Source organism: Barbus barbus (genome assembly GCF_936440315.1).
Source record: "Barbus barbus genome assembly, chromosome: 6".
NCBI classification, from domain to species: domain Eukaryota; kingdom Metazoa; phylum Chordata; class Actinopteri; order Cypriniformes; family Cyprinidae; genus Barbus; species Barbus barbus.
The window spans coordinates 1,698,891-1,714,011 of NC_136734.1; the positions used below are offsets into that span (position 1 = coordinate 1,698,891).

General features: G+C 36.5%; 1 protein-coding gene across 2 annotated transcripts in view; it reads right to left on the reverse strand.

The window, feature by feature from the left end:
• LOC306871756 (phosphatidylinositol-3,5-bisphosphate 3-phosphatase MTMR4-like) overlaps positions 1 to 15,121 on the reverse strand; it is a 72,644-nt gene that overhangs the window by 11,931 nt on the left and 45,592 nt on the right. For both annotated transcript variants that reach the window (XM_079419893.1, XM_079419894.1), the window contains exons 4-11: positions 14,823 to 14,939; positions 8,761 to 8,843; positions 8,435 to 8,601; positions 7,578 to 7,674; positions 6,062 to 6,175; positions 5,800 to 5,981; positions 1,140 to 1,268; positions 912 to 1,023 (exon numbers count right to left, since the gene is read on the reverse strand). In XM_079419893.1, the coding sequence (XP_079276019.1) occupies positions 912 to 1,023; positions 1,140 to 1,268; positions 5,800 to 5,981; positions 6,062 to 6,175; positions 7,578 to 7,674; positions 8,435 to 8,601; positions 8,761 to 8,843; positions 14,823 to 14,939 (1,001 nt within the window). The remainder of the gene's footprint in view (positions 1 to 911; positions 1,024 to 1,139; positions 1,269 to 5,799; positions 5,982 to 6,061; positions 6,176 to 7,577; positions 7,675 to 8,434; positions 8,602 to 8,760; positions 8,844 to 14,822; positions 14,940 to 15,121) is intronic.

Consider the following 15,121-nt stretch of genomic DNA (forward strand, 5'->3'; position numbering starts at 1 on the left):
TTAATAATTGTAACCAGTTATAAGACATATCTTTTCATTGTTACACCTTTAGAAAGTGCAATGCATTAAAACAAACAACTAGGAATCTGCAATTATAATGCATTTTCACTTTGGTTACACTTATTTATGAAAATATATACAATGCATTGCAATGTGCAGCATGAATAACTTTTTATACAGAAATACATTATACATAAAGGCCTCAAATAACGCATTAAAAAAACCTCATCACCAAACACCAATGACTTGTATAGACACTATAAGGACAAAAGTGTTCTTTAGAACAGAAGAAAGCACTAACAAAACTGTGGCAAAAATGGAAACACAATTCATGTATTTAAAATTTTTATTTCCTTCTCTGTTGCAATAGTTTTGGATGTGTCTAAAATGACAATACCCTTGTTTACAAGTCATTGGTGTTTGGTGATGAGTTTTTGGCTCAAGGTCTGCATATAAAGTCACACCAGAGGAGTTCAGCTGGGATCAGGACTTGTCTTTCTGCAGACCAGTCAAGTTCTTCCACACTGACTCAATCAATCATGTCTTTTTGAACCGTGTCTTATACACAGAGACACTGTCATGTTAGAATAGAAAAGGGTCCTGTCCAAACTGTTGCTATAAAATTAGAAGCACACAATTCCTAAGACTATCATTATATGCTTAAACATTAAGATTTGTACTCCTAGAAATGACTAAAGTAGTCAAATATGTTCATTAGAAGGGGGTGCCAATACTTTTGGCAATATTGTGTATATGGGGGCAAAAAATGCCAATATCAATACATCAAAAGAGCACTAATCAACAATGTTTCAAATAAATAAAATTAATATATATTTAATTTTTAAATATATAAATAAACATTTATGAATTGTTTTAATGTCAGAAGGGAGAATGTGTGGAGATTCACTTACTTGCCAGGATCCGGGATCTGACTGCAAACGGCTCTGAGTGACTGAAAGCTGTTTCTGATGGAGTGGATATTGGCCATGCCCATAAACATCACCTCACAGTTGGGATAGTACTCTACAAACACAAATAAACCAGACAGAAACCTGCCTTCAGCCAACAAACAAACAAAACAAAAACAATAATGTCCAATGGCATCCAGAGATGGAGTACATGAGAGCAGCTGTGCTGACCTTCACACTCGCAGCCTCCTCCTTTGGCACGATTCGCCACGGCGGCGGTATAAGAACGGGCATCCAGAATCAGTAATTTCTGAGCTGCACCGCTGGCATCAGGAGCGGGACATACCGTCAGAGACGAGTCTGAGGAAAACAGAGAGTGGGTGTGATCAGAAAAGAACACTAACGTACTGCATAGAGTAGAAGTGATTAGAACAGGATACTGACATACTGCATAGCAGGGTAAAAAATTAATGGGGGACTGGTGTCATCAAAATGAACAAAAATGCCCCCAAATTTATGATAAGGGTGCAAAAAAGGGGCATTCCATCACTTGCTCAGCAATGGATGCTCTGCAGTGAATGGGTGCCGTTAAGAGTTTAAACTGCTGATAAAAACATCACAATAATCCACACCACTCCAGTCCATCAGTTAACATCTGGAGAAGACAAAAGCTGCGTATTTATCCATCACAAATCCATCATTACGATGCTTTTAACTTCAAACCGCTGCTTCCGTGTAAAATGCGAGTCCATAATCCATAATAACGCTTCCTTCAGTGAAACGGTTTGAAGTTACAATTGTCTTAATGATGGATTTGTTTCAGCTTTTGTCTTCTCCAGATGTTAACTGATGGACTGGAGTGGTGTGGATTATTATGATGTTTTTATCAGCTGTTTGGACTCTCATTCTGACGGCACCCATTCACTGCAGAGCATCCATTGCTGAGACACTGATGCAGAGACACATTTCTACAAACCTGATGAAGAAACACACTCATCTACATCTCGGATGGCATGAGAGGCCTAAGAATAATAATAAATAAAAAAAATGCTAATATTTCCCCTTTAATGGAAAAGCTCATTTCTGACCCAGCTGCATGCTATCAAAAATAGTATGCACCAAATGTTTCAAAGCAAATCAGTCACTATGCATATGCACAGGTTCTCTAAACAGACATGAACAGAAGTGAAGTGAACTGCTGGTTTGGCGCAGCTTCAATTGTGATCCAATTATGATATTAAGATGCTCTGCAGTGTCTTGAATCGTGACATCTCCACAATCCCAGCCCTACTGCATACTGCAGAAATATCAGTATCAGTGTGCCAGAGAGAAGGCGGAGGATGAGATGAGTGACACAATAGAGTCGCTTTAATGCGACGCAAGTGCAGTTATAATTCTTCAGTCTGTCTCGCTGGAAAATCATCGACGGCCGCATGCGGAGGAACTTCTGCCATCACGACCATGACAGCCAATTCACTTACGGCCATTAAGACTTTACAGAGACCAGCCAAAACCGAGCAGAAGAGTTAAAGATGAGTCTCCACTCAGCAGAAACAGACACGCCTGCTTTCAGTGGAACACATTTAATTAATAAGAGTGAGTGCATTAAGTAATGAAACGCAGGGTAAATGATTATTGGATCAGAACAGAACCATCCTGCTCTGAATAATTTAATTAACTGCATTTTATTAAGAAGATAAGTGAGGTTTGTTCATCCAAAACTCTTTACTGTGAGTAGTTGTGGCCCAAGTCAAAATACAAAGATTACATACAATATATATATTAATTTAATAATCAAAATTCATTTTAAGTTATGGTTTTGGCTTTGCGCAAAAATAAATTGTGATTATTTTGAAGCATTACACTGTGCTATGATGCTCTCGTTTTATCTTGTGTTATAAATCAAGCATGAAAAATTTATTTATAATGTTATTTATATAATTTTTTAGCTTTTTTTCCATTTTGACTGAATATTTTGCAAATGAACTAAATATAAATAATTAAATTTTTATAATAACGAAACTGTGTGAAATGGTTCCTATTAACATCTTAAATATACAAACATTGAGCTTCAGCTCCAAAAAAATACAAGCCCTGAAAATACAATGCATTAAAATACAAGCACTGTTAATGCAATGCAGTTCTGAATAAGTGAGTTAGTTCTTGTAAAAAAAAAACACACAAAAATAACTATATATTATATATATTAACTATATACTATTATATACAGTGTAATGCAAGCACTGTTAATGCAAAGCATTTTTTTCAATTACTGAATTCGTTCCTAATGGAAAATAAATAAATTAAAATAAATAGATAAACAAAAATAACTATATAGTCATATAGATCATTATTGCAAAATAAAACTTCTTACACCGTGAAATAAGATTTTGGTCATATTGCTCACCCCTACTTCCAGTAAAAAACAACTACAAAAAAATCAAATAAAACAACATTTCAGAAGAAAACAATGGGCTGTGGTGACAAATAAATCAAAACAGGAATCTGAAGTGTAAATTTCCCAGATTTTGGCTGAAACTGTGGGCCTTGATGATTCATAAAATCCAATTCAATGGCTACTGGCAAAAAAGCATATACAGGCAAGACAAAATTAATATTCACGGCTCCTGATGATATATTATGGCCTTATGAAGTGAAACGATTGTAACTGAATATTATTTAATACAGAGCCTCAGACAACAGGGAAGTCTGATTCTTTTTTGCAAACTGGTTCTGTCAGAGAGCTTAATTAACCAGTTCAATTCACTATGTAATGACACAATGACGTAACGTATGCGCAGCCAGTTATATTATTAAAGCACCCAATAATGACATTGAATGCGGATGTTTTAAATGTCTAAAGCATATAAAGTGAATAAACTAGTCTTAATCAACTCACCTTTTTACATAAACAATGAGAAACCATAAAAACATTCATTTGGCACATTATATCATCAGTCTTCGGTCCGAGTCGAACCGTTTCCACAAATCAGTGACTGTTGGCAGAACTGGAACGCTGAATCAGTTCATTCATCATAGGATCATATACGCCACTATTTTGGCTCATTTTGAGTCGGACTGACTGTCAGATGTTTCAGACGGTTCAATCTGGATTACAGGTAATAATGTTGTAAATAATGTTCATCTTCTTGCACAGACCAAACATTTCGCTTCATAAGACCTCAATATATCATCAGGAGCCACAGAGATTCATTTTGTCTTGCCTGTATATGCATTTTTTGACTCTCAAAGTGACAGTAGCCAGACTTGCATTGTATGAATCACCAAGGGGAAGTCGTGGCCTAATGGTTAGAGAGTCGGACTCGTAATCCAAAGGTTGCGGGTTCGAGTCTCGGGCCGGCAGGGATTGTAGGTGGGGGGAGTGAATGTCCAGCGCTCTCTCCACCCTCAATACCACGACTGAGGTGCCCTTGAGCAAGACACCGAACCCCCAACTGCTCCCCGGGCGCCGCAGCATAAATGGCTGCCCACTGCTCCGGGTGTGTGTTCACGGTGTGTGTGTGTGTTCACTGCTGTGTGTTTGCATGTTGGATGCAGAGCACGAATTCCGAGTATGGGTCACTATACTTGGCAGTATGTCACTTCACTTCACCAAGGATCAGCTAAAAATCTTCTTTACTGTTCTACTGAAGAAAAGAGTCACCTACATCTTGGATGACCTGAGGGTGAGTAACTTAACAGCACATTAACTAACCCATAATGCACAAACCATCAGACAGTTTTATCTGTTAGAGAAGCGTCTGATTGGGAGGATGTTGGCATCGGCCCTCGACTCATTAGACGTCATGGTTACGACTGTAATTAGAGTGCATTTACTCTTCAACTGTGCAAAAAAACTCCTGCCAAATTCCCTCTCAGACAACAGCCTCCAAACTCATTTGCAGGCTCTTGTGGAGGTCAGTCTGCAGTCGAGTCGATGGCACCTCTGCCCGTCTCATTCCCAGCACACACTGGCAGCGTCTGAGAGGAAGCGGCTGTAATTGAGGGTGTGTTGCAAAGAGTTTTCCCATGGCAAACCCCATGTTTCTTAGCAATCAGGTCGGCGCAAATGACTTATCTGCCGTCCAACAGCGTAATTGTCTCTATACGAGTTTACGCTCTGCCTTTGTGGGAAAAAACGAGGGTGAGAATGCATTTTAAGACAGAAACTAATTACAAATGGCATTTCCGCCCTACATGTATTCAGTAATTATCTGACAGAGAAAAGAAAAAACTTTCAAAGGATTCAATGGTCTAAAACTGGAACTAGAAACGCCAGGATAAAGAGAAGCTTGGCTGAAGCATTTACAGATTCATGTTTATACTTACAGCTTTTAATGCATTTTTAAAAAATTGATTCATTGGATTTTTCTACAAAGACAAACAGACCCATTTGTCACAAGTTCCTTAAAATTACTATGCCAGTTAACAAAAATAATCACATACAATAAAGCAGTAAAATAAAATATACAATAATAAAATAAAATTACAACAAAAAATGCATAAAAACTCAAAATAAAAGTTGTGTTTAACTTGAAGAAATTGTGACAAATATATGACTGTTGTACAGCAGAATGTAATTCATAAAGTAATAATATAATACAATATAATCATATTTTAAGAAATATTACTTTTTCTTCCATGTTTTAACTTTAACAGTAAACCTCTGGTGTTTTTTTTTTGGCCAAAAAAAAGTAATATTAATTTAAATTTTAAAAGATTAATTAAATTGTTAATGTTTTATGCCTTCATTTGATTACCACTATGCTTGATAATAAATGCATATTAAATCATAAATCTAAATCATTAAAACAAAGCAGAATTTCAGGGAAAAAATATTTATATATATAAATAATGAAAACATACATACAACAAAAAAAAAAAAACTTACCGAAGTCACTGTCGGACGAGTCGGGTCCATCTCCTCTGGCTCTGCAGGCCAGCGGCCCGGCGTCCAGCTGAGAGGCCTTTGCTATGGACGTCACCAGATACTCGTCCTCAGTGTTCCTCCAGCCCCACCAGCTGATCTCCGGCTGACTGCAGCGGGCGATGACCGCCCCGTTACGCTGGTGCCTGACGGGACACACCGCAGAGATCATCAGTCACTGTCAGGAGTGCAGGAGGCCAGGAGACAGACCAGCTGCTTCTCTCACCTGTACACCACCACAGGAATCCTCTTCCAGGACCTGAAGGAGGCCACGCTCTCCAGCTCCTTATCTGTGATCCAGACGGGCACCAGCAGTTTTTGTGGGTAACTCGAACACAACCTACAACAACAAGAGTCAGACAATGAAACTCACAGAATCAGCACTGAATTATTAATTTACTAATATTATTACTTAACACCATATCAGCAGCAAAGGCTTTTCTTCATGGCGAAACATACTAGGAATTAATATACAACAATTTAATAACATGTCATAAAACCAATAAACCATATTAGCAGCAAAGGCTCTTTTCATGGCAAATGGAATAGCAAAGTCATTAAACAAGAAAGTATCTGAACATCAAAAAGAACAAAAAGAGTGGTGTTCTCGCTCGCGTCTCATTCTAGTGTTCAGATCAATCACATCTCTGTCTCACGCCTGCTGCGTCCGTCTCACCCTCAAATGACAAACTCAGTCCAATTATATACTGACGTGCTCCGTGAGCCTCGATGACTGACCCAAGACACACACACACACACACACACTCACACGAGCTTGTCTGATGTGAGTCATGCGGCGCAGCAGGTTCGAGCTCGCTTTAATTATCCGTCTCTACAGCACATCTCACAACACACTGCTGCATTAGTGTTACAAACTCAACGCTCTGCACACATATTTAATGGATTTTTGCTATAACATGGCCTACACCTACAGCACAGTTAAGTCAAATTTATTTATTTAGCACTCAAAGCAGCTTTACAGCAATAAACGAGTAAATAAATAGTCAAATTAAACAATTATTCAGCCAGAAAGCAGCTCTGCGTAAGCGTGAGTAATCAAATTTAGGCTTTGAGTTGAATTTCAGCTTTCAACGATTATGAAAACATGATAATAAACCGATTGTTGTGCCACATTCCGTCCCTTGATTACTTTATTCAATTTCTATAGTAGGCTATTAGTTGAACATTATACCATTAAATTGACTTACATGAAAAATATAAAAATGTGATGTGATGTCACATGTCGTGTTAATGCTCATTTCATTTCTGTCCTTTTGTGTGTTTTATTTGTCCTCTTGTTTGTAATTTTGTTCTTTAATTTTATTGTATTACTGTTACTAGTCTTCAATAATTGTTTGAGGGCTTTGTTTTAATTAGTTAACCTAGTGAAATTTCACTAGGTTAACATTTATTTACTTTACAAGCAAATTTCACTAGTTTCAAAAAATGTTTCAATAATTGTGAAATTTCACTGGTATCTAAAACCTTATTTTCAGTAAAACACACACACACACACACACACACACAAACACAAATATACATTCAGCTCAATTTAGTTCAATGTTAATTCAATTTACCTCAACTACAGAATCAATGTTGCAAAGTTCATCAATATTAAGCAAAATACTGTAGCAAAAGAAATGTGTGTCCTGCTCACGAGTCGCCGTTCGACAGGTTTCAGTAAATTAATGAAATCAATTCAAGACTGTTTCCATCCATCGACCATCACACTGTTTTCTTACTTGTAGTTGTTGTTGATATCAGACACTCTCCAGGCGTTCTGCATGTCGAATCCCATCCGCTTCACCTCCACCTCCATCCTGTGCCGCACGTGATCACCTGAGAGACACAAACACATATTTGATAAGCTCCAAAGTCTAAATTCTCAGTATAATAAAAGTTTGCTGTTAAATCTACTCCATGCCTTCTGTCGTCTGAGTTTAACTGCTGATAGTTTTTTATCCAGTCAAAGCTCTTTTAGTGTAATTGTTCAGCTGCTGCTTCAGTCTTTCTGCTGTCAAATCTTGACTGATTTTTATCAAGTAAACATCAGAATAACTGCAGTCATATCTCCAGATGAACACTTCCTGGACTGAAGCAGCTCAGCTTTACTTGATTCTCCATCAATCAATGTCTCAAATCTGATCATCAGGATCTTTTGAGGAGCGTTTGTTTCCAGAAGCTTTACTTTCACTGTTCCTCAGCGAGCCTCCAAAACATCTCACATCTTCTGAGGAGCGTTTATTTCTTCATCTCTCGATCAGCATCGGATTGCATTGCATTGTAAATTTGGATAATTTCAATCTCATTTTACTAAGACCTATTACTGGAGATATAGAGCGACAAGACAACTGATATTTAGATCATTTTATGTCAGTATCTGCTGTACTGTTATAAACATCTCATTTATTTACTTTACAAGCATTAGAATTTCATCACTTGTCATCCATATAAATATCAGCATCTGCAAACAATTGCATATTTTTGCTCAGTTTGAGTCTCTGAATAAAAATGAGCTGTTTTTCCCTCCATATTCTCACTATATCAGACATGACTCATCATGAGCCATAAAAGCCCTCTTGCTCATGCGTGAGTGTACCTGGTCTGCACAGGTGCAGGTGCTGGTCTTCATCGTCCGTGTTTCCTCCTAAACACCAGGCGTGATACGCCAGCGCGAACAGCTCCTCCAGACGGGCCGGATGCGCTATGGCTCTGTTCAAGCGCTTCAGCCACTCCTCACACTGCTTGAACGTCGAGAAATGACACCTGATGCAGAAAACATTTGCGTTCATGCATTTAGCAGACGTCAGAAGACAACACAGATTGCAGCGGATTCAGAAAAAGCCACAGAAACATGTGAAAAAAACTAAATTCTTTCAGGAGGAAGTCAAGGACTATCTCCGTGCGTCTCTGTTTGTGTGTTACCTCACTACTTTGGAGTCTTTGCAGATGATGTGCAGCTGAAACATATCTCTGCTCTCAACGCCCTCAATCAACCTCAGAGGAACCTGCACACACACAATCAGCCAATCAGAGAGCAGAAGACCTCATCACATGACTGCATCGACCAATCATGAGCATCTAACTGAAAAACATGCAACAATGTAACAGTTTTAAACGGCAGGATAAAGCATGTAACATTAACCAGGTTTCCATCCAAGGATTTTCTGCGAAAAAATATTTAGCACTTTAAAATATTAACGATATAGCTGATGGAAATGGCAATTATTGATTCAATTTCTCATGTGTTGACAAAATATTTTTCTGTTTAACAAAATTCCATATCGATACTTCAAATGTTTGGAAACACTTTGTCGAGAAAAGGGGCTTTAACTCAAATAAATGTGGTGTCACATGACCGAATCAGCCTATAGGCAGCATCCGTGTTCATGTTGCTCACGTTACAGCACCGTTTCCCTGTAGTTCAAAAGCGCATTAAATCATATTCATATTATTCAATTGCATCTAAAATGGTAAGAAAAAGACGAGTTACCTCTCAAACATACTTATCTTAATTTGGTGTTAGTAGGCAGCCTATGTTTACATTATTATTATTTTATTTTTTTTACAGTGCACTGTTCAGTTTAAATAGCCTAGTCCAGCTTGACCACCATAACCCCGTGATATTATGCCAAAAACATTTTGTTTTACATGGATATTGGAACGTGAAGTACAACTGTTTAAATTAATTCGTTCTGGCTTGTTAGCTTCGTATATTTTTATTCTTGTTTTGTTCTGAGTTCTTTCTACCGTTACATTTAAAGGATTTGTTGTGGAGTGAGGGGAAATTAAATATTCTTTTCATGTTTATTCAATATTTATTATGACTGTGAACAGGCTGCGTTGTGGATGCTTAACTGCGTGTGAGGCGCCGGCACGATCGCTTGTTTTTGGTTTTATCCTTGGAAACAACTTACACTAGCCTACTCCTTCATTTGTGGTCATATAAGAGTTAGACATTATTCTAAATATTTATTTTATTTGTGTACATTCACAATAAAAAACTATTTTTGTGAAATAAAGGAAACAAACTGCCGCTTTCTCATGAGCGCATCGCAAAAATGAACCGAAATTCTGCATCTAGGCTGGTAATTGTTGCAGTTTTTTTCTTTTGTTTTGTTAATTCATTAATTATTTTTTAGAAAAATGTATTTTGCATATGGGCCTGTTTCTTTTATTAAACTGCACCTGTTTATGATCATTGCTTGATTATCAACAGTGGCCTATGTATCTAGTCTATAACAAAGTACAAAAAAAAAAAAAACTCATGACACTTAATAAAAATTATTTTATTTAGGCCTATACAATTTAATAATAGGCTGTTTGGTTTCAAATGGATGAAGAACAGGCTACTAGCCTATAGCCTATAATTTACGCAATAGGATAAATTATTTATGGAAACAGCACAAGGGCAATTTTTTTTTTTTGCCATACACCAAAACCTATTCGTTTTTTTTAGGGATGACATCATCACGCACACCATTTTATCGGTAAAAGGCCAGTTGGATGGAAACAGGCGGTAGACAGCAAATTTCGCAAAGTTTTTTAACGCATATTCTCTTTGTCGATAACAAAACAGCGCAAAATCTGGATGGAAACTTGATTATTGAGAGCATTTACAGATGCCATTAAAAGCTGAATCAAACTGACTTTTGAAATAGTGTCACTGCAAGATATTAATGCCTTTAATATACTGACATCAGTTCTCAATAGTTCAAGTTATTTTAACATGGTCTGCTCTGTTGATTGATTAAATAAATATACTTAATATAATTTAAAAAGTATATAATATATTAATAGTATAATTAAATAATATTTTTTAAATACTGACTCAATACTCAATAGTTCAAGTCTTAAGTGTCTGTCCTGTTCATTATTTGATATTTGATACAATAAAATGTAATATAAAATAAAACATAATATATATAACATAATATACATATAAAACAACTTTATATACTGACAGAAAAGGCATTAATATGCTTAGTAGCTAGTTATTTTTATACTGTCTGCACTATTAATTACGTAATATATATCAATATATTCTACATAATATAAAAGTGCAATTTAATAATATAATATTTCATATACTGATACAAAAGGCTTTAATATGCTCAATAGTTAGTCTTGAGCTTTTTTAACCATTGTCTCTCCTCTTATTTATATAATACATCAATATATACTATATAATATACAATTTAATTTAGTAGTTATAATAATATAATTTAGTATATAACAATAATATTACCGTAACCAGACTACATCAATGTGAGAAACAGAGAGAAACATCAAAACAAACAGTAACGGGGGAAATTACAGACATGAAAAGGAGGGATGAAGAGGTCAAAAGGTCAGAGGTGAGGGTGCAGATTACTCACAGAAATCTCACTGTCCACACCAGGATACATCTACAACACCGACACAGGGATGAGGAAGAGGAAGAGGAAGAGGGGGTGGAAAAAAAATAGGGAGATGAAAACGTGACTCAGCGAAACGAGCAAACAAAGAGGAGGATATAAATGGAAGGGTATGAAAAATGCACAAAGATAGAGAGAGAGAGAGAGAGAGAGAGAGAGAGAGAGAGAGAGAGAGAGAGAGAGAGAGAGAGAGAGAGAGAGAGAGAGAGAGAGATAGAGAGATCTTTGCTGAAGCTGAGCAAAAAGATCCAGGATAGTTAAAAAAAGAGCCTTAAATCTCAGGATCACATGATGTTGTAATGCAGCTGGGTTAACCGGGTGCCGAGTGCAAGGGATTCTGGGTAACGCCATTAAGATTCCAGTCTCATGGCTGAAGGAACATTTGGTTAGCATAATGCAAATTATGACAGAAAATCATTTCATCGCATCCCTCAGTTTGTAAAAACAAGAAAAAAATGTGAAAACATGGATGTCTGTGCAATCAGAATAAAGCTCATTTATGTTCAAATAACAAATAATGTCATACAGTGACATGCATTGCAAACTAGTTTTATTTTAGTATATTTTTTACACTATTATGGTATTTATGAATATTTAAATTAGCTTTTCAAATTTTCTGTTTTAATTTTATCAGTGTTATTTTGTAATAAACTATTATGGTATTTATGAATATTTAAAATGAGCTTTTATTTTTATATTTTCAGTTTTATTTTATTTTATTTTGTCAAAGAGAAGCATTGAACATTAGTGTCCTTTTGTTATTATTTATAAACTACTACAGTATTTTTTATTTTAAGTTATTTTAAGTTTTATATATTTTCAGTTTGGGTTTTTTTAAAGCATTGAACAGTAGTGTTATTTTTACTATTTTTATACTTTATTATAGTATTTATTAATATTTTAAATGAGTTTATTTTATTTTTAGTAATTTTATTATGTTTGCCATTTTTTTATATTTCTGTTTGAAATGAAAATGTAAATTTTAATTTTTCATTATTTTTTAAGCTTAAGTTTAAGCTTATCTAATGTTTATATTTTATTTACTTTTTTAATTTTAGATTAGAATTGTTATTATTGTGGTTTGTTAAATGTTATAAATAAATGTTTATTTTTAATTTGTCATTTCAGCTTTATTTCAATTAATGAAAATATTTTTCCTTTTTGTTTTACAATAACACCACTGTTAAACAAGCAACATCCCTTTAAACACGTCACATTGTTGAGATGTCAGAGTGACATGGCGAATATCAGGAAGTTTGTGTTTCCTCGGCTGTACGTGAGTCAGACAGAGGACAGACGGGCGTTTGAACCGCAGGAGAAACTGTTCATTATCAGCGCAATCAGTGATGTCAAGACTGCCTCCATCAGCCGACGATTTAACAAAGAAACACTGAAAATAAACAGGTCAAAGTTCCCCCTTAAGAAGTCTAATAAAGCCTCTCCTTTAAGATCAGCACTCCAGACATGAAGAGAGGTGACGCAGACGTAGTAGAGAGAGCAGACGGGGGTTAAACACACGTATGAGATAAGAGGCTTTTCTCTGCACACTGAAGGAGTGTGACGCTGACGGACATCAACAGTGCCGGGCTAATGGATTACAAGTAACGCCAGTTACAATCAGATTACTTTAAGTAACTAGTAAGTGTGTGTTCACACTTGGCGTCTTTGACTAGAAAAAGCAGCCGAGGGCATCTTTTGTTGCTATAACAGCAGCTGCAACGGTAGCCTAGTGCTTTGTGCTGCAAAAACGTCGGCTTTTGAAGGTTAACGGGAAGGGTATGTCGGTTTGTGGGAGCGCGACATTATACAGGGAAGGAAACTGTATGGTGCTTCCAACAATTTAGTCCAGGAGCTCCGGTTGGATGATGCACTGTTTCATACAACTATGCTCCGAAACTAGTATGATTTGTCTACCGGCTATCTTCTCCTTTTCCTTGTTATGGAAACGACTCGCCACTCGCTTGTCATTGGTCAGCTGTCAAAAAGGCGCTTGACATCGGGCGTTTTTTTCAGAAAAGTTTAACTTTTTTCAACTTGAAAAGACGCTCTGAGCTGCAGAAAAAGACGCCGGCGGTGGCGTTTTAAAAAGCGCTCCAAACACTGTTTACTCCATAGGATTATAATATAAAACAGACGCCGGCAGCTTCAAAAAAGACGACAAGTGTGAACATAGCCTGAAATAGCACATTACTTTTAAATTACTTTTCAAAAAAGTAAAACAAGTAACTTTGTTTTCCCGTTTATTCACTGACACCCCGTGTTGAGAGAAATCTGGAGGAAGTGCAGAGAATTCCTTCAGCCTGAGGCTTATTCGTTTCCCTTTTGGTGTGAAAGGGCCCTCATAGATGGCAAAAATATCACTTCTGGGTTTTTTGTTATTAAAAAACAAACAAGCAAGCCCAGAGCAGGTGACAAAAAGTAACGCAAAAGTAACTATGTATTACTTTCATAAAAAGTAACCAAGTACTACAATTAGTTACTTCTTCAAGGAGTTACGCAATATTGTAGCGTATCACTTTTAAAAGTAACTTTCCCCAACACTGAGAATTAATGATTCACTCATGATGCTAGTTTATAGTAGTTTATATATATATAAGATGTAAATAAGCTATACTCTACGCTATATAAACTATATAAAATAATAAGCTATATAAAAAATATTTAAATACACAGTGCACAGCATAAATGAGTACACTTCATCTGAATAAATATAAAAGATATTTTTTCTTAATGATCACTAATATAATTAATGGAAAGATGGTAAAATTGAAATGCATTAAACACGTACTTAATAAAAACAACAAAATATATGCCAATATTTTCTGTAAGGTAAGTAAATTAGCCTATTTTGTTTAAAGGAAGGATTGCAGAAATGAGTACACCCTAGATTTAATTCAGCAAATGTATAGTTTTATTTAGTAACTTTCAGGAGGGTGTACTTATTTTTGCAACGTAACATTTTATCACTTTAATAAGAAGATTTTGCTGAATAATTTTGAAATTCTTCTTTGGTAATTGATCAAGCAGGCTTGTTGGAACATTATATCTCCAAAGAACCCTAACATGCCATCAAAGTAAAGAGTAATTGCTGAATTTGTTAAGTTTAGAGGGGGTGTACTCATTTATGCTGTGCACTGTATATATGTGTGTTTGTGTGTGTGTGTAGGAGAAAGTATTTTATATTTAAATTACACAAACAATATTTAAAAATAATCTAAACATCAACTTCACTAAAGACTCAACTGGGACGGCAGCAGCAGTTTGTGTGCTTGATGTCAGGGAGGCTGTGGGTGGAAAGAAAGCGAAAAAGAGGCCTGTGTGCCAACATGAGCTCACTCTGTGTTCAGACCTCCGAGAGCCGTGAGGTCAAGAGCTGCTGAGATCAGAGAAATCAAACCGTGCCCAGAGATCGGCTCTTTCACTGGGATGAGAGGAGACGAGCCCCTCGGCGGGAAACACAAAGACTACAACATCTGGACCACTATCAGAGGAGGTACAGCAGAGTCTAGACTTTAATTCAGGGAGCTGAACTCTCTCGCTCTCTCTTTCTTGTGCTGTTGGTGCTCTTACATTGATGATGGAGTCTTTGAATTTGATGTGAAGCCTGTAGTTGGAGATGGCGATGATGGCATCGTCCGCACGGCCCAGGAACTCCACCCACTCGCCCTGCAGGACAGGGAACGGGACCTGGACAGACCAAAACACAAAAACATGCCATTGAACTGTGTACTGAAAGTAGGGCTGGGCAATAAAATGATATTGAGTCGCAACAAAATTTATGTCAATAACGGTCATGAGCTCTGGACACATGGGACGCTTGCATTGTTTTTAGTGTCTGCATCTCAATATATCAGGACATGAACACATGA